Consider the following 26,539-nt stretch of genomic DNA (forward strand, 5'->3'; position numbering starts at 1 on the left):
GTAGCGAGAGCTACATCCAGATCCATAGGCTAAGGGGTAGGTGAGGGGAGTAGAAGAGGGAGACTGGGCCTGGCATGGGCTTTGGAATCCTAAAAGCTTCCCCCCATAACATGAATTCCTTCACAAAGGCCATACCTCCTATTTTTATAACCCTTTCAAACATTACTACTTCCTGGTGACCAATCATTCAAATATATGAGACTATGGGGTCATTCTTATTCAAAGCAGCATACCAAGTAACCCAAGCCATCTTAACATTTGAGGTTTGATGAAATAAGACGTTTATTAGAACCTCTTTCAGTTTGAACTAGATTATACCTTTGGAAACAACACATTTTACTCTACAAGCAAGCAAAAGGGACTCTAGGATTACTTTCGATTGCTTTCAGGTCACTGTAAAAAGCTTAGGAAAGGACAACATCAGACAAGGTAAAAGGCTTATTATTCAGGGTCAGCTCAAAAATTACACAACGGGGATAATTACTACTTTTTTACACATGACCCCTGACACCCATTTGTTGTACGAGTTTTCCAAGCAGAGCCTGAAGTTTCTGACAGCCACTCACCCCAGCCTCACTTGGCAGTATGGCCAGGCACAGACACAAATCATCTGTTCTCCTGACCACCACCACCACCACCACCACTGGCTTCTAAAGCAACAGATATTCAACATTCTTGGCAGTTCTGCATCACTAAAAATTTCTTCCTACTGCCCACTACTCAAAAAGCTAACATCACTAAAGAGTCCCCAACGCTCAGCAAAAGCTGCTACGTGTGTGTGTGTGTGTGTGTGGTTTATCTGTAATCTGACTTCCTTTAATTTTTTTTCTAAATAAAACTACAGAAAACCAACACTTATTACTTAACCTCAGTTTGGTTTGTTTTATAAGCTTAACTTACAATCTCAAAGGACTTAAAGTTTTTAATAAAAGATTTAAAAATCATGAGAATAGAAATAAAATTTAACCAGTCCCCAGAGATTTGAATGAAACAAACTCTTCCTAACTATAAGGGACCACCTTTCTCAAAGTTTCTTCCTAAGAGTCTGCAAGGGAGATATGATGCTCATTTCATGAGGACCAACATGTAGCATTTAAGGGAAAAAAAGGTTACAATATTTCAAGTACAGTTTAGAGTCAGCTGACATAACCTCTGCACTGTCTAGATAAAGTGCTGTGTTTATTTTTTGCTTACCAATATACTAGACAGCCAGTGCCTTTTGGAAAAAAAGAAAAAGAAAAAGCCTTATTTCCTAGGTCCTAGATTTCTTCTTCTTCTTTTTTTTTTTTTATAGCAATATTGTCTTTTATAAGTAAGAAATTTCTTTATCTGAAAAATCTAATGACATTTTAAAAAAAGTCACAGACCCTAGAGAACTGCCCTGGTTTCAGTGAATACTGATTTTATAAAGCATCGCTCTCTCAAGAAAGTACCCCCCCCTCCATGAGTGATGCTGGTTTGTGATAGAAATCTGGTAACAAACAAACAAATAAACAAAACCATGGGATCTCCACAGCTTTCCCAGAAACAAACCCAGCTTCCTGTTGCCTTTAAAATAATCATGACCTCTACTCAAGATGCTATACATAAAAACAATGAATACACTACATGAATATCACAGTCTGAGAAACACATATACACATAAACACAAATATGGTGAACAAATTATATTTGAAATAAGTTCACGCTTGCTCGTCGTCTGCAGAGGCTGTCTTCACAGACGGCCTGTGTTGACCAGCAGACACTCTCCACAGAAGCACTCCTGGCTTTCTGCATCCGTAAGCTGGATGTCCTTATCACACACTGCTGGAGAAGACTACAGGACACGCCACCCTGCCCCCGGAACTGGAGACAGCACTCACTTCAGGCAGCTGTGTCTAAACAGTGGGGCCTGACTAGGTCTGCTAAAGAATAGAAGGACTTTTTCCAAAATGAAAAGTTGACCATTTTCTTAAAGACCAGAATTTTAAAGTCTTTATCTTTGTAGACCTAAACTTTCAGATTCGAGTCTACAATTCAGTTGAGTGTTCAGGACTACAGAAGTCATCTTGAGTCTTTCTACGAAAGTATGTACATATCTTCCTCATGGAGTTGGGGGTAATGGTGACCTAGAAAAAAATGAAGAGTTAGAGACACCCCAATCTAAAGTTCCAAGTCCCCACAGCACGTGTCTAAGTTACAACTGCCATTCTCTTGAGCAAATCAAATCAGTCCTTCACTGATAAAGTAAACAGCACTTTCTTCATTTTCTTCCAATAAAGGTACATTTTTCTGATAAACATTAGTTGTATACAGTGTCACATCCCCGCAATCTCAGTGCAGAGGAGGCTATGGCAGGAAGGTCCTGAGTTCAAAGCCAGTGTGAGATACATAGTGAGAACCTAAAAAAACACTAAAACCAAACACAACAACAAAACCCAAAACTTAAAAAAACACTTTAGATCAGCACACTGGTCTCAAAGCTTTTTAAGATTTATATTATCAGTGAAAAGTAATCATGGGGGTCAGGAAAGACACATGGGAGACACAGGGACACTGATGACAAATTTTTGGCTAGGAGCACAGAACACTCACTCCTACTATTGAGAAAAAAAGAGACTGCCATTTTCTCTAGCAAAATTTTGATCCAACTTGCAGAGTAAACAGCCTGTATCTATCCCTTGTTTCCTTTCCCAGAAGCACAGGCTAGGTTAAGGATGTTAAGTGAGGCAGGATGCTCACCACGTTAGTACTAGTCTAGATAGCATCTGCCCTTAATCGGATTGGGTTCCTTTCCATTTCCTTGCAAACTTAGAACAAGAACCTCCTGAGCTCCAGGAGCTGAATGCCCCTCCCCGTAACTCCACTCATTAGCAGCAGCTCTGCCTTGCTCTGCTGGTGTGCATGGCTTACTCAATGCTCAGTTACTTCTGTCTTTGCCACTCTTATGCTTTACAAAGCTCACTTAATTCTGTCACAATAATTAAATGTCAGGTCAGTCAATGAAAAGTGAACCTTAGAAATAAGTGTTCAGAATATTGCTATATGCAAGACAATTGTAAACTTGAGAAAAAGCCAACAAATAAAAATAAATTAAAAAAAATAATCAAGGATTCTGTAATTTAATTGATTTGAAATATCTAAGTTAAATAGCTGCAATTACAAGCTGAAAATCTACTTATGGATGTTGGCAAGTTTCCCAAGAATAAAGTTTAGTTAAAAAAAAAAAAAAGCCATCATATTGTCTACCAGGAGATATATTTTTGAATCAGCACTCTGGATGGTGAGAGGAAGGCTTTACTGAGTCAAGCAGTAAGACTGAACAATATGAGCAGGTAAAATGATTAATGGAGTAACAGGGCACAACTGAATTTAGTCCCCTTCAAATAGGACTTGTATCCTCCCCCATTGTGGCTTACCGGGCCTGGTGATGTTTTTCCACTTTGTCTCCTGGAACTGGGTGTCTGGGATGATGGACTTCTTGGGGATGAATTTTCTGCCTTTCGCTTGGCTGCCATAGCCAATAACCAGTTCTTATTCTCTGGGGAGCTATTCTCTTTGCCCACCGTTTCAGATCCTTCTCCACAAGGTCTCAAAGGAAGAGGCAGTGGTCCACAGTCGTCAGAAGCATAAGGACTGACAGGAGAAGGAGGCTCTGAGATGCTTGTGCCAGCATCTTCAATCTTGCTTGCTTTGGTAGGACCAGCAGAGTCTTGGCTAAGGACTTCCTGAGTGCCTGAGAGGCAGCACAGATCTAAATGAAGGCTCTCCACTTGGCCATCAAGCTCAGTGACACAGTTGCAACTCTTCACACACTTTTGTTTCACACTTTCCAGACAGCTTGAGTCGAGACGCCTCTTCACTCTATTTCTAGATTCAGAGCAAGCATCTGCTTGTGATGACTTCTGGCTCACAGGAATAAGAGCTTTTCTTGGAGATAAGATCTTTGTTTCAGAAGCAGGTGGAGTGACAGGTGGTGATGAAGAAGGTGTTCGGGTCACCCAGTTTCTAAGCGACATCTTGAAAGATGAGAGTGGCTTGGGAGACACAGAAGAAATGGAGCCTCTTCTGCTAGCTGGAGACCGGGTCTTGGCAGGAGTGGTTTTGACTGAGAACGTGGGGGTATTTGAAGGAAGGGGGAGGTCTCCTGCACAGCCTGGAGTACAAGCTGCTGATGAAGGAGAGGAAATGGATGGACTGCTCTTGGCTCTGGGAGCTTTGGCAGGAGTACTCTGGCTATTTGGTACCATTACTGAAAATGAAGAAGAGCATGAAAATGAGAATGACAATGGTGTAAAGTCCTTGATTTTTCATCAAGGGGCATATCTACCATCATCATCTAAGGGTTGGTTTGCCAGTAAATAGCTAAAATCATTCCATGACTACTCCAGCACTTGTCCTCTCCTCTGTCTGCTAGCTTCCTAAGTCCCTGATGTAAAACATATACTTGCAAAGCCTAGGAAAGATAAAACTCTTAAAGCACCAGCAAACCACTCCCAACAGCCTCCACCCACAAATGACACACAATACACTACAAACTTGCTATAAAGAACGAGATCAAAAGGCCCATGGTGTTTCACTATACTTTAGAGTTGTAGTTTTTATCCTGTGAATTTGGGGATAAAGGTGATATTCTGACATATGCATATATTGAAGAATGATTAAATAGATGTATATAACATATCACCTCATAATATGATGAACATTTAAAAATGCATTCCCAGCAGGTTTCAAGGACATCATTATTGCTAATCGTAGTGACCATGCTGTACCATCTTTTCCATGCTCCTGCTTGTATGCACAAAAAATTTTATAACCTTCAAATAGTATCTCCCATTTGTTCATCTGCTCTTCTTATCAGCACCTGGTAATCACCATTCTATTCTGGATTTTTAATTTAAAGACAGGGTTTTACATGTAGCTCTGGCTGTCCTGTTCAAAGTCAAATTGTCCACCTCCCTCTGCCTCCCAAGTGCTGGAATTAAAGGTGTGCACCACCACACACTCAGCTCTCCTTAAAAAAAATGGTTTATGGGTCATTTGCTTGCAAGTATGTTTATCAACCCTATGCATGCCTGTCAGATACCCTGGAATCAGAGTTGCTACCCACCAAGTGGGTGCTGGAATTTGAACCAGGTCCTTTGGTATAGCAGCCAGTGCTCTTAACCACTGGGTAATCTTTCCAGCCCTGTTATTTTTTTTTTAAGACAGGGTCTCTGGTTGGACAATTGGTTCAGTGGTTCAGAGTGCTTATTGCTTTTCTTAGAGGACCTAAGTTTTCCCCCAGTGCCTATGCTGGACCCATATCTGGCAGCTTATAACTCCTACATTAGGGGATCTGACACTTCTGGTTTGTACAGGAAACTCCACACAGGTGACATATACTCACATAAATAGAAAAAAAAAATCTTAAAAACAAAACAAGTTTCTCATATCTTTATGACAGAAGTATGGAGGAAGAGAAAAAAGAGGAAGAGGAGATGACAACGGTGGCTTCTTCCTAACTCTAGTCTTTAAATTTAGTGGTTGGGTTCTACACTGAAGAAATATCAGCAGTATTATTTCCTTTTTGTGCTTGGCTCTTTTTTCTTTTTGGATTTGGTTTTTTTCAAGACAGGGTTTCTCTGTATAGTCCTGGCTGTCCTGGAACTCACTCAGTAGACCAGGCTGGCCTTGAACTCAGAAAATTACAGGCGTGTGCCACCACTGCCCAGCTGAAGTGAAACATCTTATCCTCACAAGAAGTGATCCCACTGAGGTTATCAGTTTTCCCACTTAATTTACAAATGACTAATTTTCACAAGTGGAAGAATGTCAAAGAATATTCAGAATTCAGTACCTGGTCTTTGGAAAGCAAATCAAGCTTGTGGATAGGTCTGCGTCCTTATTCTACACACAGCCAAGTATTTCCTGAGAATTCTTAAAAGTTTATGCTTCTGCCCTCATAAACTCTAACAACCAATACCTTATTTTTTCCACTTATTTTTTGAGCTTTCCAAATTAAATAACTAGAAAAAAAATCACTGATACATTCTTAGTAACAATCTATTTGATAATTACTAAATTTCATTTACATGAAAAGTAAAAATAGATTGATAGAAAATGTAATCTGGGCTAGGTTCAGTTCCAAGTATCCATATTTGTTAGCTCCAGTTCCAGAGGGTCCAATTCCTCTCTTCCAGACTCTTCATGTATACATGCAGGCAAAAAACAAAACAAAAACAAACAAAAACCCAAAACAAACAAACAAACAAACAAAAAGACCAAGAAGAAACAAAGAAAAAAAAAACCCAAACAAACTAAAACAAAACCAAAAACCCATAAAACAGCTTTTTTAAAAAAAAATGTAATAGACCTCTCTCAGCAAAAAAGTTTTACATATTCCAATGTTAGTATATTATTTTATCAGTCTTCTCTGGAATCAAAGTTTTAGACTCTGCAGAGGGTATCATGTGGGAACTGGTTTCTTCTTTACCATGTGCATAAACTCAGGTTGTTGGGCTTGATTGGTGCCATTAAGGCATATTGACAGCTCAAGACAAGAATTTGATAAATACTTTCAATTTACTCTTCCAGTTAAGTCACAGCTGGCAACAACACTGTCCTAAGCTGCTATGAAAAGAACATTAGCCATGGGCATCACACATCTGCTCTGGGCTTTGGCAGGAAAAGGGCCATAATTATATTCTCCATTTAGATAGCCCATATTCGTATTTGCATAGAAGTCCTAAAACACTACAGGTCTAGCAACATACCAAATTCCAATGAGGCTTTTGGATAAAGAATAAATGGGGTAAATAATAGTTATCCAAGTTTTTGATACTCAAAAGTCATGTGCTACTAAAGGTTAACAGAAATGTTATACTGGAGAGCAGAGGAGGGACTGAAAGATGGTCAAGAAATTGGGTAATTTCTTCTTTAGGATGTCATGATACTGGGGTCAAAGAAAAGAGTTTGTGAACACTAAGGGTTAGCAAAACTTTGTGCCGGGCAGTGGTGGCGCATGCCTTTAATCCCAGCACTTGGGAAGCAGAGGCAGGAGGATTTCTGAGTTCGAGGCCAGCCTGGTCTACAGAGTGAGTTCCAGGACAGCCAGAACTACACAGAGAAACCCTGTCTTGAAAAACCAAAAACAACAACAACAACAAAAAAAAAAAAAAGAAAAAAACTTTGGGCAAATTAAAATTTTAATTTTTTTTTTTTAAAAAGTACTACCTAATTATAACTATGAAATCCAACAGCATAGAATCCCAGCAGTATAAAGGAAAAAGTAAAGAGCCTTCTTCAATTAACACCCTCATTTCATGTGATTGCATGCCATAATTTAGCATGTGTTTATTAGCACATGCAAATACATATGCAAATAGTTTAAAAAACCAACTAAGCACTAAGGACCATGCTGTCTAGACATACATGTTATGTCTTTGTTCCTCCTTTTCTCTGTTTTTTTAGGACTCAGCTGCTCTGCCGTCTAACAGTAGTCACACATGACATTGCCCATTCACCTAATGACCCTCCCTCCTTTGTTCTTGCCTCGAGGCGAGCTCTTCCTCTGAAAGCTTAAAACCCGTGAACCCCGGAAAATTAAATGAGACCTCGACAATTGAACCCGCCTTGCCTGGTCTCCTTTCTCTCTCCCCCCTTTGACCCTCAGGTAGCACCCCTTCGGAACCCTGAATAACTGGCCCTGCTGGACGGGTCATAGTGGCGCCCGAACAGGGACCCGAAGTATGGTCAACTACCGGACGATGGAGAAACCCTGGGAAAAGGAGGACCTCACAGACCAAATCACTCGTGTGTCGCTGGAGGGGCAGGTAAGTGGCCAAACATTGTCGTCTGATTGTCATTGGGAAAACAATTATCAAACGAGGCTAAAGAGGCTTGTTTCATAGGAGGAATCAAGCATTAATTCAGGGAGAGAGGAATAAGAGTTAAGAGAAAAAGATTTAATTAAGTTCTTTTGTTTTGTTGATGATAAATGTCCTTGGTTAATTTTAAGTGGACCTGATATTCATCCGCTAACTTGAGATAAGGTTGGTAAGGAAATTAATAAGATTCTGAAAACCGATAAACCAGTGTCTGATACATTCTTTAGTTGGGGGGGGGGGGGGGTGGTGTTCATTTGTGATATAATAGAGTGCAAACGAGGACCCTAACAGACAACAGCTTTTGTCGGTCTTGATTACTGCCTCTGCCCTTTGTCTCGGTGACCTCGCTTTCCCCTAAAAAGAATTCTCCAAAACCTTCCTCAGCCGCTCCCTTGGCTTCTCTTTATTCTCCTCTCCTGAAGGGACCATCTCCTGTTGATATGCCATTAAGAGATCCCACCCCCCCCAGGGGAAAAAGCCAACTTGGAGGAGAAAAGCTGCAGAGAGCAAGTAGCCCTCTTAAAAGAGCTACGAGGGACAAATGGTCACTCTAACTTCAAGATTTATTTCAAAGACAAATGCCTAGAAAAAGCCAGAGCCAAAACAAGCCCCTTGCCTTTAAAATTTTAGAAGAATTAAAGTCCGCAGTCACAGCCTATGGGCGGACTGCTCCCTTCACTTTGGCACTTAGAATCTTCCTCTGAGGGCTAGCTGACACCTGAGGAATTTATCCAGCTCTGAGGGAGAAAATTTTCTTTGGAAGTCAGAGACTGCTGCTCAGGTGGCCAGAGAAAAACTGCTCATGGGCAGCATGTAAGACCTGGACTGCAGAGAAATTCCTGGACTCTCCTCCCCTCCCACCTCTCTCCACAGGTGTGTGTGTTCACCTAGAAATCCCTCTTCCCCCTTGTTAAATCTTAAACAAGAGAAAAAGCAGGTTTCAGAAAAGCAGTTTTTCCATGTGTAGGACACTGTATCAAAAAAAAAAAAAAATGGTTGGAAGCTATTTCAAAACTCTCCTGGTGAGGATATGAAAAGAGATGGTCCTGTTTTCTTTCTGAAACCTACTGGAGATCTCCTTAGTTCAGGTTTAGATATTTGGATCTCTTTGGGACATCAAGTTCCCTCGCTGCCTGTTGTTTGTCTTTGGTGCACCAAAACTTGTTCATGTGTGTGTCAATTTGTGTTGTCCATTGTTTTGTTTGGCAGAATGATTGGTTATTTTTATGTTTTATGTTAAAAAGAAAAAAAAGTGTTATTTGCTGTCAGTCCTAGTTTACACAGAGGAGGTTAATTTAAGGTGCTTCACATTCTTAAGTAGAAGTCAAACACTGCTGAAAAAAAAAAAAAAGGCGCGCGCAGCAGCTGGTTGTGGTGGCGCACGCCAGTAGGATTTGCAGAAGGAGGCAGAGCGCAGGGCACAGCGTGGGGCACAGGCCAATAACGGCAGCCGCCAGAGAAAGCCCGAAGCCAGAGAGAGCCCGGAACCAGCTGGTAGCCCTGGTAGTGGCAGCGTGCTCAACTTTTTTCTCTTAAAGGGCCAATACCCTCTAGTTTGGGAAAACTTTGGATTAACTTATGAAATTCGTGTAATTGCTTTATTCTTGTTTTTAATTGGTCTTAATGGTATAAGGTTTTACATATCTTGACTACAGAGTTATAAATTAATTGGTTATGATTTAAAAGGTATAGTGTTATTAAGAAAAGGTTAGTTTTGAGTCTTCTGGTCATTACTAAACAAAACTAAGAGTACGTAGTACCTGATAGTCCACAAATATTTGTTGGCTAAATCCATTACTGTGCTTTTCATAGATAAACAGAGTTGTGATCTAGATATTTCTCTTTTCAGAAATGCCAAGGGCTAGAGAGATGGCTCAGTGGTTAAGAACACTGCTTTCCCAGAGGTCCTGAGTTCAAATCCCAGAGAAATCATCTGTAATGGGGATCTGGTGTCTGAAGACAGCAACAGTGTACTCACATACATAAAATAGAAAATCTTGGGGGAAAAAAAAAAGCCAAGATGGTACTTTTCTTTAAAAAAAAATATTATAAAACAAGAGCAAACCTAGCCTCACATAGTACACAGGACTCAACTAAAGAAACAAACCAACAACAAAAACCAACCCACCAACCCAACCAACAACAAAAATAACCTTGGAGAATGCATAATATACTTACCTGGGCAGGCTTTCACTTCTTTTTTCTTCTGAGAGGTCCAACCCACTATGGAATGTTTATCACCTCCTGGTTTCTCCTCTAGGCCTCTATTCAAGCGCCAGATTTTTAGTGTATTATCATCAGAGCAGGTTGCAATCTAAGAACCAGGAAGAAAATGTGAAGTTTCAAACAAAGCTTCACAACAAAATTAAAAAAAAAAAAAGATGTTGGCTGAGGGCTCATGAGTGGTAACTAATTGTCTTTGCTGTAATATAACACAACAGATGACATTGAAAGATCATCTACTTTTCATCCCTTGTGTTACAGAATCATTCTAGATTTCCAATGACACAAACATTAGTTTCCTGCATGCACACATGTACCAACAGAGAACACACGTGTACCATAGAAAAGTGCATCAGGCTGGGCGGTGGTGGCGCACGCCTGTAATCCCAGCACTCTGGTAGGCAGAGGCAGGCAGATCTCTGGGTTCGAGGCCAGCCTGGTCTAGAGAGTGAGTTCCAGAACAGCCAGGGCTACACTGAGAAACCCTGTCTCAAAAAAAAAAAAAAAAAACCAAATCCAAGAAAAGTGCATCAGGTTCTATGGGAATGAAGTTATAGATGGCCGTGAGTCGTCATGTGTGATAGGAACTGAGTCTGGGTCCTTTACAAGAACAGCAGAGGGCTCTCTCCAGAACACCGTTCTTTCTTCCTCTACAGCTTTAGTTACAGGCTCATTTCCTTTTGGTCTCTAAAGAAGATGGATAACTCACAACTCTAACTTTTTTCGTAACATTATGTAATTATGGTTTCCTTTTATGAAATGATCAATCAATACTTATCAATTCTCTAAGATTCTTCTAAATTCTGCATGCTTAATCTTATTGCTAAGGCAATGAGAACATTGCCCAGATGAAACATAGCCTGTGCCTCCAGCAGTCCACGACAAGTGCAAGAGAGCTGCTCTTCCTCAGAGATGCTCTTTCAGATAGGTAAAGGAGCAATCTGGAGAAACAAAAGTTCACTAGTCTGAAAGAAGTTAAAAATAACCTTTGCCCCTTTAAAAATATCTGACCATTCCTGATCTTGGTCCCAAGCCTTTTATGGAGAGAAAGCCCAGCTTTAAGAGCTAGAGGCAAATGGCCACTAATGCCAGAGCTGTTCCCCAGCATTTGTTTATACAATTTCTCTATTTCAGTCACTAAACAGAAAGGAAAAAAAGAACACACGTTCTTTTAACTTGTGGCCCCCAAGAGACTGGCAACATTTTCCTTCCCTTACTGGGAGGCCAAAAGACACATTTTACTCAACGAAAAATGTTTGGAACTCCACAACTGCTCTATAGTGACAATAATTATATTTATAGACACCTATTATACACCTGCTTCTTCACATTCTTTATTTTTAAGCTGGCACAGTGGCGTATACCTGTAAGCCAAGCTCTTGGGAGGCTAGGGCAGGAAGACAGTGAGTTTGAGCTGGACAGCAGCAAAATATTCTCTCTCAAAACCAAAACTCTACGTGTTTTTTCCTCTAAAGTATCATGATGAAATGGAAAAGCTCGAATTCAAACTAAGACGTCTATTCTAGAACTTAAGGCTTAAAAAGACAAACTCAACCTCTCCAATTCCAACTAAGCTTTTGAAAAATTATTTTAAAGATCTTTCTTCTTCTTCTTCTTCTTTTTTTTTTTTTTGAGACAGGGTTTCTCCGTGCAGCCCTGGTTCTCACTCTGCAGACCAGGCTGTCTTCCAACTCAGAAATCCACCTGCCTCTGCCTCCCAAGTGCTGGGATTAAAGGTGTGCGCCACCACTGCCTGCTTTAAAGAAGTTTTAAGGCTTTAAAGAAGTTTTAAAAGGAGTGGTCACTAGATGAGTGTAGTTAGTCTTTCTTGCTTGCCATTTGAGTTTTTTTTCCTCATAGGAAATATAATAGTTGGAAAAAGTTGGCATAATTAAATAATTAAAAGTAGTTTATCTTAGTAAGTTCACGATGGTCTGGCAACCCAAAAGCAAAGCACTGTCTTAGATTTTACAGTCTTAGAGAGGAAACGTCACGAGGATGGCCACTACAGTAATGAGTTTTAAGAAAGGATTGTCTGAACTAGGAACTGCTGTAAGTACAGGGAAGTGTCCTAATGAAGCCCGTCCTTGTGCATACTCCATAACACCAAAGCAGTGGAACAACAAGACAAATAAAGCAACCCTAGGAAAAATCTGCAGCAGTTCTGAAACTGCTAATGGGCTGCTAGTGCCATGGGTCTGCAAGATTAGAAAACTAACGTCAAAACCAAGACAAGCAATAAAGCTTTATATATATATATATATAATCACAGCTTTTACTTCTGGCCTTTTTACATTTTAAGCTGTGTGGCTACTAGCTTTCTGCTCTGCTTTTTTAGTTTAGCCACAGGTAACTTGCCCTGTTAAGACTTGACAGTAACCACCTTGTCAGTTATATATGCAAATTCACATCACTTTGTAGCAAATAGTCAGCTGTTAACCTTACTGTACCCTAGTAATATGCAAAAAGGGCAAAAACTAACTTTCCACTTATTTTTAATTTTTCTCTTTACCAAATTTCCATATTGTTGTTATTTTCTTGACTCTCTTTACATCTTCATTTGCTGCTCAGTGCTTTAAAGGATTTTATCTATGTGAGTATTGTATGCATGGGCACACTGAAGCCAGAGGAAGGTTGGCTATGCTCCCCACTATAGCTCCTCTGAGACAGGGCCTCCCACTGAATCAGGAGTTCATGACCATTCCAGCTAGGCTGGCTAGCTGGTCATCAAGCTCCTGGAATGTTCTCTCTCTAATTCCCAATGACAAGATTATAGGCATGTACAACTACTACCTGAGCTTTTAAAATTGATGCTGGAGAGTTGAAGTCAGGCCCCTATGATTGCATAGCAAGTGCTTTTACCCAGGGAGCCATCCTACAGACACTTATTTGGTTTTAAAATATTTTTAATCTATTTATTTGCAATTTATTAGTATGTGTGTCTCTAAGCTTGTGACAGCAGGTACACAACATGGAGGCCAGATGCACTGGAACCCCCTGGAGCTGGAGTTATGGACATCTGGCTCTGAGCTCCTGATGTTGATGTCAATGCTAGGAACCAAACTCAGGCCAACGTTTTTTAAAGAACACCATCAAGCCACTTCTCTAGACCTTCACTTCAGATTTTAAGATTTATCTTCAGTTCAAATTTCATTCCATATTTAAGAAAAGGAATGACTTAGTGAATTAGAAATCCAGTACATAATGACTTTTTTTTTCATATTGGTGAGAAAAAGCAAGGAGAAAAAGTATGTGTGTTATGGTGATTTACATTCTGGATTCTTTTAAATGTCTATACATAAGTCTGTATCATTTTAAATAAACTATGGGAAAACGTGCAAATCTAGGATCCACCTTTTAAAATCAGTTATGAAGACTCATTCACAAACCTTGGTGAAGTCTGATGGACACCAGCACACAGACGTGACCTCTTGAGAATGACCCAGGAGCACAGTAGGAGGATGCCAGGGCATGGAAACCTAGCCAAACCAAAGAGAGCAAGTCATAAGAACAGTGTTCACTCCCCCATAGAGGCCAGAGCCTCCTTGACTTAGGCTTTAGAGTTGTTAAAGTTATCGAAGTTCAACAGTTAAAGGCAGACTTTGAGTTCAAACAGCAGCTGGCTCTTAATTAAAGCGTAATTTTGGCACCGTCCCTTAGTCAGAGTGCTGAAGTTCAGTTCCAGGTACTTCAACCCAGTCTTGCTTTTCCACAATATAGTCGCATCCAAATCTTCTACAGTCAGCCACTTCTTTCTTTAGCCTTAGAAGTACTGAAGTAATGTGCAACTTGCCCAAACCTGAAGAATATAGTAATGGGCAACTAGCTCTTTTAGGATAAGATAGGTTTAATTTTTCTGCTTAAAGCAAGATAACTTCACTATGACCAAAATCAAAGGTATCTTCCTTTCATTTTGAACTGGATAACCTTCAATTTGAAGGAAGGGACATAAGCTACAATTTATACTTTTTCATTAAAACTTTTTCTTATCATTGGATACTTTCAGTGATAGGTACTTGATAGCATTGTACAGTCAATTCTTTCCAAAGCTATCGATATCTTTTAAAGCACACAGGAACCCCAGAACAATAAAGAGTACAAGCTCACTCTGCTATTATTAGTACATGTATTTGAAAAGCAAGGTGCATGATAATCGCATCTCTATTTTCCCTGAGGCTCTGAATCATGGAACATTTGCATAAATGAAGGAAGCAACTTTAGAAAGAATACTTGTGACAATGACTAAGTCAGATTAACAGATTCTTCAGATTATAGCTAAGATAATTAATTGGTTATCTAACTCAATCATCACCACTCTTGTCTCTGCTATGAAGCAAATGCACAATAATTGAAACCACAAAAACAAAAAAATCTACTCTAATTTGCCTTGTTAAATTAAATGTATTGACAGATACATAGATCATTTCTACAACTGTAAGTGCTTCTTTCACAGAAAAATACACTTTATAAAGGATGTTATTAATAGATGGTTTCTTACTAACCCATCAGCCAGGAAGTCTTCCTTTCTATTTGTAATGACCCTACTCCATTAGGTTTCTCTTTACTCAAGACTCAAAGAAAGCACAAGAAATCCTCACACCTATGTAAACATCTCTGGTAAAACATTTCATGTCATTCTATGACCCTGCTCAGTCCTTAGTTTCTAAGTTAGGGTCTATCTAGGAAAAGGTAACTGAATTAATAAAACATTAAAGTTTTAAGAAAAACCAAGTGTCTGCCAACAAAAAGTACGCAGTTCTGAATTTTTCTACAGGCTTAAAGAAAAAAAGACTAAAAATTCATTAAGCAAAGAACCGGTATTAATAGCAATAAAGTCAGCATTTATTCACTGAATTCATAAACTAGGTACTTTATATAGGATCAAAAAATAAGTAGAAGGTACCTAAAAAACCCACGTGTAATTAAGTATCACAGTACCTGTACTTTGATATATATTCTTATATGTACTGTGAGTAATGAAAATATGCTCCAGCAAAAACATACAGACAGCAACAGCAGAATTTTAATAATAGAGTAAAATAATTCTGAACATTTAAAATGACCATAAACTGATAAGCAGATAAAAAATATGTTTTGCCTATAAAACAGAACATTCTTCAGCCTTAGAAGTACTGAAGTAATGTGCAACTTGCCCAAACCTGAAGAATATAGTAAATGAAAGTCAGACACAGAATGCCACATATAATGTGATCTATGTATATGAGATATCTCAAATGGGCAAACATCTGTGGAGAGAAACAATAGTGATAAACTGAATTGTATACAGTAACACAGAAGGATTATTAGTGATGCTGGAGAATCAAATGCAGGGTCTTGCATGTGAGGCAAGTACTCTGAACTCTTATGTACATTTTTTTTTTACCTGACTCCTAAGTTCTGTTTTAGTAAAAAGGGGAAGGAAACTATTTTAAGTTAAAACAACAACAACAACAACAAAAAAAAAAAAAAAAAAACTGACCTAAAACCATGGGGGTAGTCAATACAGAAATGGTCTTCTTATACACACTCTACTTTCTATAGACTTGTTAAAGACACAAGGAATCACAGAGCTAAAACTTGGAGGGACCTCTTGAAGTATGGCTCTTACCTTTAGACCTCAGAAAGCACTTCGAGAATTTAAGCATACAGGGAAAAAAAATCCATCAGCACTTTTCTTCAAAAAAAAAAAAAAAAAAAAAAAAAAAAAAAAAACAAAAAACCCCCCTCCTTACTTCGCCCAATTTGAAACCAAATCTAATCTTTATTTTTGCCATGAGATCATTTACACTTCCTAAAGTGTCAGGCTCAGTGTTCCGCCAGTCAGTGGTAGAATGGCCAGGCCAAATGAGTTTATTTATATCCACTTCAATACTATTCAGTGTCTGTATCAGAAACAGACAGGGACGAGAGTCGAGCAAGGGGTAGGAAATTAAAAAGTAGAACGTTAAATGTTTGTCTTTTTAGAATGTTGGGTCTTATTATCAGACTCTACAGATTTAGTCCATTTCCATTTAGGCCATTCTCTTTTGCCTGAAGAGACAAAACTTTTTTCTCATTAAAGGGCTTTAGCACAGATCAGATTCAATGTGAGAGCTTAATCTAACCCATTAGAGAAGTAGTAACAGAGTTAACACACCCCAGTGGTGGGGATACTCAGCATACATGGAAAAGAGAAACTGAGCCATCTCACTGGGCAAATTCAAGTTTGGGAGCAACAAGCTTGCCAAGATCTCAAATATCAGGGTCAGCACACTGAGCTACGTGAAGACAGCCAGAACATCCTGTCTGAACCACGTCATTCATCGGTGATGTGGAACCAAACCTGGGTCATCTATATATGTGGTGGTCACAAGATTTCTAATGGGCTAGAAACCCCAACAAATAAAATACTTAGTGTGTATCACACCTCAATTCTCAATAACCAAATACAACATTTAAAAAGGATCCTGTGCTAGAGAAATTTAAAGAATTGGCAAAAAAATTTATAGGTATATGTTTAGTTACATATACAATTATGTATAATTAAATAACTTATCTAAATGGCTTAAAACAATGGTTGGTATATATGTATTTTTGCTTGAATATTTTAATCTAGTATTTATGGAATTGGCCATTCTATTATGTTATTTGATACATCTAATTTTTGGTTCACGTTTTTCTTTCCAGAAAGAAACCTCAAATGACACAGACTTGTAGAATGAATGAAATTCTATAAGTTGGGAGTTAAAGTAGAGAAATAAATGCAATAGGATAGCGAGGGAAGAAGAAACAAAATACAAAGAGCAAAACGTTTGAAACTCAAAACTTTAAATATAAGAGAAGCATTTGTACCGGTAATATATGTAGAGACAGTTTAAAACTTCAGGAAGAGTAAAGAAAGCAGGTAAAAGTCATTTTTGTAAGATGGGAGTCTCAAATACACACTCATAAGAAAAACTTCATCAAAACTCCAATAACAAAGATTCACACTAGAGACAGGCCTAACACAACTGCCTTGGGCAGAGTGGCATCTCTATCAGTGAGGACCATGTAATTCTTTCAACTCCTGCACTGCCCCCAGGACTTCTTTGTGTGGCAGAACCTTCCTAATGAATAAAGATTTCAGGGGACCAATCACTGGGCGAGGAGTAGACAGGACTTCCAGGTCAGAGAATGGAAGAGGGGGAGTAGGAGAGAGTTGGCGGGCGGATGGGAAACGATGAGGACAAAATGTAGCTAGCCTTTATCTGTTAGGATTAGATACCAGAGGATTTAACTTAGAATGGCTTACAAATTAGGATGCTATAGCTATTGAGTTACCTGTTGATTCTGAACTAAGTTTGTATGGTGTTTTCCTTTATGCACCGACTCAGCTGTGTTCCAGAGAGAAAGGTACAGCGGGAAAGAGGGGTTTGCAAAAAGTACATCCCAAAAGGCTGTGAGAATTTGGAAGTGTGGGGTTGGTGTGGTAGCAGCCTGCCATTGGGAACTTAGCAAGCTGGATGGAGAGTTTGGAACTCAGAACCATGACATGGGCTAGCCATGGAGGTGATGAGACTGCCAGGGCCAGAGTATAGCTGGCGGGAGCATGGGCTGGTGCTTTTTTTTAAAAATATCTTTCCATTAACATCATTTACGTTTCATGGGAGTTGCTTTAGATTATGGGCATATAAAATATGGATTCACTTAATAAACAGTAATGGAGAATCTATAAAATAAGAAAATATTAAACAATACTATTAGTTGTATTAAAATACCTGTTAATAGCCTAAAGGCTAGATATTGCTGTAAGAAAAAAGAATAAGGAAGAGTTATTATACCAACAGTTGTGAGCAACTGTTTACATGAGACTATAATGGATACCTAAGGAAGAGTCTGACAATATAGACAGAAGGGGCAGTGTACATAATTTCCAAGAAGAAACAGCATTGAAGGTTCTGACCACTTTTCAGAATTCTCCATCTCCTGACAACTTGTCCAGCAGGACACAGAATGTCCCATGCCCCGCAACTTTTTTTGGTACATGGTATCATTCATAAAAGGAAATGCACAGCAAATGACCTTGCAAACATCTGATGGAAAAAGTCAGGAGTGTATGCTTGTACTACGTGAACCTGACCCTGGACCACAGCCTTCTGTTTGTGTGTGGATTCAACAACTCACCTTCCAAATGTAGGCAGCCTCATCACTTGAACCACTGATTAAAAACTGGTCATCTGGACTAAGACTTGATTTCACATAAAAGGTAGAGTTCTGGTGTCCATTGAAGACAGCCACTACCAGGGCAGAAAAACCGGATCACTTGGTTATGATCATTTCTAGTATTCCAATGAATGCAGATGACACACATAAGACATAAAAGTGTTGTTATCCCTGTCTCAGCTTATGGTAGCAAATAATAGGGAACCAAGCACCAAGACAGAATAAAATAAAACACAAATTAAAATTAGATCCAATCTACTTAATTCAACATAAACTTGCTATGGAACTGACAAACGTCATATGAAAATCTTATGAAAAAGAATGCAGGATGCCTAATCCTATAATAAATACAGACTGCGAATATCTTATTATCCTATAGGATTTTCTCCATTGATAACACACTCATCTTACCACTGACTGTGAGCTTCTTGAGGATACGTCTCACTTTTTCGAGGCTGTAGTACTTTAAACAGAATAAAACCTCAAATATTTGTTGCATGAAAAGGTAAAAATAAGTGAAAAGAATCATTTGCATTCTGGCTGACATGCCAAAGTTTATTATTTTATTTTTATTATTAATTTTTTGGCTTTTTAAGACAGGTAAATTTTTTGGCTTTTGTGTAGCCTTGGCTGTGCCGGAACTCAGACATCCACCTGGATTTCTTTAAATCTAACTCTTAAAAAGGCTGAACGAATGATAGATGGACTTAGAGGGGCACAATATATGTTCATCTGTAAACTGGTTTGTCAGGGTTAGGTTTCTTATTAGATAAATCCATACCATTTAAAAAACACACGGTGTGGGGGGGAACCTTTGCATTTACACCTTTTAAATAAAAACAAACACAAAAAATTGGTTTTCATCGATAAGAGCACTGACTGTTTTTCCAGAGGCCCCAGGTTCAACTCCCAGTACCTACACTATGGATCAATAGCCTTTAACTGTATACATAGATACAACACTCACATACTCAACAACAAAAAACCCTCACTATGATAAAGATGTACAAAATAGAGAAGTTCCTTTATTCTGAGCACTGCTTTAAAACTGAAGTTATTTATCTTTTGCATTGAACTATGAACAGAAAATTATAAACTGAATTTCCTTCTAACCCTATTTTTTGTTTGTTTGTTTCTCAAGACTGAATTTTGTGTAGTCTCTGCTGTCCTGTACTCTGTAGACCAGACTGGCCTTGAATTCAGAGATTTACTTGCCTCTGTCTATCAAGAGCAGAAATTAAAGGTGTGCATAGCCATGGCCTGAGACTAACCCTGTTTTCTCTGCTGGTGTAGGGAAAGCTGGTATGAAGCACACTGCAAATGTTTCAGATATGGCAAAAACTCTAAAACATAATGGGAGCTTTTATTATAATTAACTCACTTTGATTTGCTCTTCTTCTGAGGCAAAAACAGTCTTATTATGTAGCTTAAGATGGCCTTGATCCTCCTGCCTCAGTCTCCCAAACACTGGGATTTTAAGTATATGGTATTAAGCCTGGCTTCAATTTAATTTTTCTATGCTAAACTGAGCATGGAATGTAATTATTAGTACATTAAAATACCATGAATTTCAAACAAACATCATAAGCATGAAGTTCTTATCCTTTCCAAGGTCTTGGGAGGGCAAGTAATTACCTGACAATGTTCATACATACATTTAACTCTCCTTGTTTTTTTTTAACATGGCACAAGATCTCTTTATCATGTAGTCCTGGTTGTCCTCAAACTCAGGGATCCACCTATATCTGTTTACCTACCAACACACCTAGCTAGCATCCTAAAAAACAAACCTATCCACAAGAACTATTTTAAAATTGCAGAAAGGCAAACTAAACGCAAGACCCTTTGGTACTACATTATAGGAAATTGTATATAAAATAGTATACACTTGATAATGAATCAGGATTAGATTTCTTCTTATGGAGGTAAGAGGTCAATGATACCAGGTGTCTTTCCCATTCCAACCTTAGATAAGCATCTCACTGAACCTGAAGCTCACCAATTCCACAAGACTAGCTTGTTAGCTGGCCATAAGACCAGGAGTCTCCCCCAGCAGAGAGTACATGTGGGTGCTAGTGATCTAAACTCAGGTCCTCATGTCTGTATGGAAAGCACTTTACCAACTGAGCCACCTTCTAGGACATAAAGTATTCTTTTTCTTTCCTTTCGTTTCTTTTTTTCCCTTTTTCTTTTGGTTGTATTGGGGATTGAACCTAGTTCAGAAAAGTACAAGAGCTCCCTAGCTGATTTTGTCTTTTGAACAGTCATATCTTTAACAAAAGAGCAAATATTAGTTTACTGATAAGAGAATTTGAAGAACTAACAACTTACCCGGAGAAGACTTTGAGCCAGTCATATTGAACATATAGATGTTGTCATCTGTACAGTTAGCAAATAAAGTAGAGCCAGTAGAGTCTAAAACCAAACTTGAGTATCCTGGAAAAAGTTAATAAATAATAGATTGTCAGTGAGGTTAAAATGTGAGGCCAAAAACAGTTCATGCCGTAAGGTAATTCTGTTTCAAAAAAAAAAATATATATATATACATATATAAATCAAAATTAATTTTTTTATCTTTACATCCATATTGTTAACTGTTTTTTAAGTTTTTGCTGAAATTAGCTGGGCAGTGGTGGCGCACGCCTTTAATCTCAGCCCTTGGGAGGCAGAGGCAGGTGGATTTCTGAGTTCAAGGCCAGCCTGGTCTACAGAGTGAGTTCCAGGACAGCCAGGGCTATATAGAGAAACCCTGTTTCGAATAAAGTTTTTGCTGAAATTAGTCTGGTATTAATACTTTAATTCTTCTTGAGTTCTAACAAAAATTCATTTCACCCCAAATTCTACAAAGGCTTACCTAGTTTTCGAGTGCTGGTACCTGGGTACAGGAAACACTTGGATGCTATGGGTTCTTGTCGATAAGCAGTGTAATTCTTTCGTAAATCCCATACTTTGATTATTCTAAAAACCAAGACAAGTACTTCATAAACCATGTAGACCGGTGGTGTTCAACCTTCCTAATGCTGTGGCCCTTTAATACAATTCCCAATGTTGTAGTGACACCTCCCCAACCATAGAATTATTTTCATTGCGACTTCACAATTGTAATCTTGCTACTGTTAATGAATCATAAGGTAAACATCTGAAATGCAGATGGTCTTACATGATCCCTGGGAAAGGGTGGTTTGACTCTAGTCTACACCCATCCTAACAATGTTACTTATATGAATGTGAAATGACTTTTAATCTATGTTGTCAGGCACACTGAGGACACCTCACTGGAAATCAATTTAACTATTTCATAAAATTGTTTCCAATGTCAAGCTCATAGTTTGTACAAACGGAAACAGATGTGTTGTGACCCAGTGATGAGTCACTGACACTTATCCCAGGGCAGTGGGAAAAGGAAGATGGAGGTCAGATGTCGATAGTCATTGCTCCATTGTTCTTCTAGAAAAAGCACTTCCTAATCTTTAAGACTGTATATATTCCAGGACACAGGGTGCACACCCCATGTTTTACTCCTACACATAACTCTTAACTAAACACATTTTCCTGTGAAAGAGGAAAATCTTTTTCATTTCACCTATTGGGATAATTGTCTTGTTCCTTACTTTTACTTTGTGGGTTATCTAGAACTATATACATTTATCATAAAATAGTAGTACCTTTAGTAAGACATTTTTTTAAGTTAAAAACTTGAATATAGAATTGTATTTATAATTGGAAATATAATAGGCAAAGAATCCCTGCATGTAAACAACCTATTGTAGTACGTAGAGAAAAGAACAAATGAACAAGCACTGCAGACTTATTTGGCCATCATTATTAGATTAATCGTAGACAACATGTACATAGAAGTATGTAGGCCTTAACTTTACTGTTTATATCTCAAGCAAGCTACCCACCCTGCAGCAGCAGGTACTGCTATGTGCTAGAGACAATGTGCCAAGCATAACATTTTATCTTAATTTTTATTTTTCAATGTCACCTGCAAACTTCTTCCCAGCTCCAGTACCCACTGTGTCTAAAATAAAATAATAATTACTTCAACGAAGACTAGGTACTATCATAGCTCACAAAGGCAGTGGGGTAAGAAGCAGAAGAAATAAAGTATTTTACCCATCCACGGCTCCTGCTGAGACTAATGTATTCTCGTCCTGAAAGAGGACCACAGTGACACTCTGCTGGGAATCCTAATAGCATAAGAAAGACAAAAAGAAGGAAATTCTGTTTTGGGCATCACAGCTTTACCGAGGTACTTAACAAGGTACTTAAAACTAGCTTTTCTCAAGCTGCTGTGAGACTGTGTCTCTTAAAAATGTCAGGAAGCTTCACTGATGATGTCTTAATATGGCTGCCTCAACAATACCCAAAGAAACACATGAATAGACGTGCTAACATGGAAGAGGGAATGTCACAGGGTCTCACATATAGACAAACAACTTAAGCAACAAAGGAATGCTGAGAGCAGAAATAGTTTCGTCCAGAGAGGAAACTTCCCGCCCAGTTATTCCATACCATGTGATCAGTCCTGAAATCACATATTCTGAACAAACAGAACATGTTATATTTATATATTCAGGCATGTATGCATGTGTATATGTAATAATAACAAAGAGAAGCCATGGTTTTGAGAGATCAGGGAGGGGTAGAAGGCAAAAGTAAAGGGAAAGGGGAAAAGAATATGTTATTTTTTAAAGTTTATTATAAAAAAAAAAAAGGCAGGGCATAGTGGTGCACATTCCTTTAAACTTAGCAGGTGGGAGGCAGAGGCAAGGAAGATCTCTTGTGAGTTCAAGCCCAGCATGGTTTACATAGTAAGTTCCAGGTCAGCTGGGCTATTTAGAGAGATCAGCCTAAAAAACTGAGTTCAATGTCCATAATCCACATTGCAGGAGAGTACTGGGTTCCCAAAGTTGTTCTTTGATCTCTCCATGCATATCACTTATGTGTGTAACATGGGCACACATGTGGAGGTCAGAGGACAACCTGCCAGAGTCAATTCTCTCTTTCCATTGTGTGGGTTCCAGGGATTAACTTCAGGACATCAGGAATGACAGAAAGCTCCTTTACCCACTGAGCCATGTTGTTGGTTTGGTCCCTTAATCTTTTCCCAGTAATTCTAGACATGTTACTAAGGAAACAGCCTGAACATTACTATTATATATGTTAACATTAACTTAGGCAGTGAGATAGTCCAGAAGATAAAAATGTACTTGCTGTGCAAGCTTGGCAGCCTGAGGTTGATCACAAGAGACCATGGTGGAGAAAAAAATGACTTCTAAAAGTTGTCCTTTGATTTTCACATATGTACGTACACCACACAAATAAACTGGTCACTGAAGGATGACTTGTTCAGGTCTGCTCAGAAACTCCCTATAGCATAGGGAATTAATTTCTTCTGCATCTGATTCACCAGAGAATGCTGCTGTACGTTCACTTACACATGCAGAAAAGGCGCTGGTCAGGGGAACTTTGTCTCTTAAATGCTACTCCCTCACAAGTTCTCTTGGAATCCAATAAAATTTGACATTTTAATGTCATGTGGTCCCCACACAGAGTATGGACTAAAGAATCCACTGTTCGATTATAGTAGTTATAATATTTATTTATAACTCCTCCTAAATATTTATTCAGACCTTACATACAGGAATATTAGAAAACTGCATTAATGAGATCAATGGCCACTTTCTTTTCTAGAAAAATGATATATTAAGGGCATGTTTCAAACTTCAATCTACTACACATATGACTACAGCAGAACATTCCACACATGATATACGTGTGGTAAATTGCAGCAGGGTCAGGGTCTAGGACGGTCTTATTTGCTGGTATGCCTAATCTATATACTGCAAAAAGGCAAGGCTGCTGATGGCCTGGGTGTGTGTGTCTTATAAGCTGAACTTGACTTCCCACACGCCCGATGCTGCCCTCAATGATGTAAGAAGCATCTATTCACTTTCCACAAGCATAGCAATTCCCCTATCCCAACACCACCAGCTGAGCGACTCAAAGGGGGACAGAACACCCCTAGAGCTGCTGACCATCCTCAAAAGAAATCAGATCTACACTTTCTAGAGGGAGCAAGAGGCCAGGAGACTAAAACAAGGCATCATGCATACCATATCACAGGTTCTGGGCTGTGTGGCTTAAACAATTTTAGGTAGAAGCCTACTTTTTAGTTCTGAAGGCTCCCATCTTTCTACAAGATCAAAGGGAGCAGTCATTCTTTACTGTTGAGATAAAACGTTTGCAAGTGTGAGTTTATTCACTTTTGTTTGGTTAAGAATGTAAACCCACATTCTTAAAGACTGAAAAAAGATTTTGCAGTTAAGATGCTTGTTTAAAGTAGCTAGTAATGACTCAGTTTATTTTTTCTTTATTGTTTTAAAGCAGTGGTTCTCAACCTTGCTAAGGTTGAAACCCTTTAATATAGTTTCACATGTCATGGAGACCCTTAAAGCTTTCATTGTTACTTCATAACTGTAATTTTGCTGTTATGAATTATAATTATCTAATATGCAGGATATCTGATGGGACCCTCAAGGGGGTTGGGACCCACAGGTTGAGAACTGCCAGTTTAAAAGCTGCACATGTGTTTATTCTATATCAAACTACTGTGCCCCAAACACCAGAGTTCCCTTAATCTTCTGAATGTATTTCTATTACTCAAGGTGACTTGTTCCTTTTCCTCAAGTCCATATGACTCTGAGATCTTGGTGTATGTCTATACATGTGGGACTAGCAGCTGGACTGTTTAACAGTCTTTGCTTAAGCATTTGTATGACTGTGAGTGCTTTGACATTTCCCTAAAAAATGTACAAGTCATACAGAAGAACAATCTATCAGATCTAGCAAGCACCCCCAAAATGTAATACTAAAACTGTACAAATTTCAGCACCATGCTTACAGTAAGTTGACTAAAACATCTAGAAGACAATAACTAAAACTCCATTCATCTTTATATTATGTATTTTCATTAAAAAATAACATAGTGCATGAAGATAGGGACTCATTTCCCATAAAAGCTTGCCACTTGGACTTTAACATGCTTTTTCAAACTACCTTTTCACCTTTTACAACAAATGCATGTATGCTCAGATTGCTGAACCTTTACCATGTTCCCTATACAATCCACTGGAGTTTGAGAACCACTGCAGTGGTACTAAGTAAATTATAAACAGTTAATACCAAAGAAATTAAGAGTTACATCCATCTTTTTGCCTAACAAATTCCTCAAAGAGAGACTTGATTTTCCTTACTGTTAAGAGCCACTCATGTCATGAATGGTAGCTCACATTTATAGTCCTAACACTTGGTAGGCCTAGGTAGAAAGATCATGTATTCCAGGCCTGCCTAAGCATATAGAGATCTCATCTCAAAAGCAAGCAAATACAACAACAACCGCCTGTTTACACATATACTTCTCTAAAACCTTACCACAGAAGGAGCAAGTCCTTTTGAATTTTGTTTCTTCTTGGGTTTTGAAGGGGTTTGCTTGTCTGCAGTATTGTGAGCTCCACTGATTTGATTCACTTGTCTATAAAATCCATCTGAAAGGTTCCAAGGATTTTAGTGTTTTCTGATTTCAAGCTAAAAGCAATATTTAAACATTTACATAGAACCTCAAAATTTTGTGATTTTTGACTAACTAGCAAAATATAAAATAGTTATTTAAAAAAACAAAAACAAAAAAAACCCCAAAGAGGCTCAGTAGAGGTAAAGATACTTGTTGCCAAGTCTGATGACCTGAGTTTGATTCCCAATTCACATGTTCAGTTGGGAGAATGGATCCACACGAGCTGTGGTTATGTGTATATACACAATAAATTAAAAAGCAAAAAACACCCTCCCCCCCAAATACCAAAGAGCCGGTTTATCTCCCATGGTGAGTTTATTACACAAAGAAAGAAAAACAGATATAGTTATATGGTTTTATTCTTAATGGCTAAAATATGTAAACAATCAAGGTATTCTTCAGTGGATGAATGGATAGATACAATGTGGTATACCCGCAAAAAAGAATAATTCTGTGCTAAAAAGAAATGAGTTATGACATGACTCCAATTATGAAAATCTGGAAAACCATGGAGATATTTAAAAAAATAAAACATCAGTGGTAGCAAGGCTTTGTGAGGAAGTATGGTCATCAGAGCACAGACATGTTTTAGGGCAATGAAAGTACTCTATGCATTACAATGGCAGATACATGTCATCTATTTGTCAATATCCATAGCATGTGTAACATGAAAAAATAAACCCTGATGCAAATTTTGGATTTGGGGTAA

The 26,539-nt window shown here is 38.5% G+C and overlaps 2 protein-coding genes across 3 annotated transcripts in view; one reads left to right on the plus strand and one right to left on the minus strand.

The window, feature by feature from the left end:
- Nek2 (NIMA related kinase 2) overlaps positions 1-26,539 on the plus strand; it is a 712,524-nt gene that overhangs the window by 406,715 nt on the left and 279,270 nt on the right. The window lies entirely within an intron of this gene.
- Positions 252-26,539, minus strand: part of Dtl (denticleless E3 ubiquitin protein ligase homolog) — a 37,265-nt gene continuing 10,977 nt past the window's right edge. For both annotated transcript variants that reach the window (XM_052200756.1, XM_052200757.1), the window contains 9 exons: positions 25,692-25,804; positions 22,371-22,444; positions 21,106-21,209; positions 20,583-20,687; positions 18,213-18,325; positions 13,460-13,549; positions 10,026-10,161; positions 3,399-4,231; positions 252-2,108 (listed from right to left, as the gene is read on the minus strand). In XM_052200756.1, the coding sequence (XP_052056716.1) occupies positions 2,010-2,108; positions 3,399-4,231; positions 10,026-10,161; positions 13,460-13,549; positions 18,213-18,325; positions 20,583-20,687; positions 21,106-21,209; positions 22,371-22,444; positions 25,692-25,804 (1,667 nt within the window). In that variant the 3' untranslated portion in view covers positions 252-2,009. The remainder of the gene's footprint in view (positions 2,109-3,398; positions 4,232-10,025; positions 10,162-13,459; positions 13,550-18,212; positions 18,326-20,582; positions 20,688-21,105; positions 21,210-22,370; positions 22,445-25,691; positions 25,805-26,539) is intronic.

This window comes from Apodemus sylvaticus, chromosome 12 (assembly GCF_947179515.1).
Source record: "Apodemus sylvaticus chromosome 12, mApoSyl1.1, whole genome shotgun sequence".
Classification (NCBI taxonomy): Eukaryota; Metazoa; Chordata; class Mammalia; order Rodentia; family Muridae; genus Apodemus; species Apodemus sylvaticus.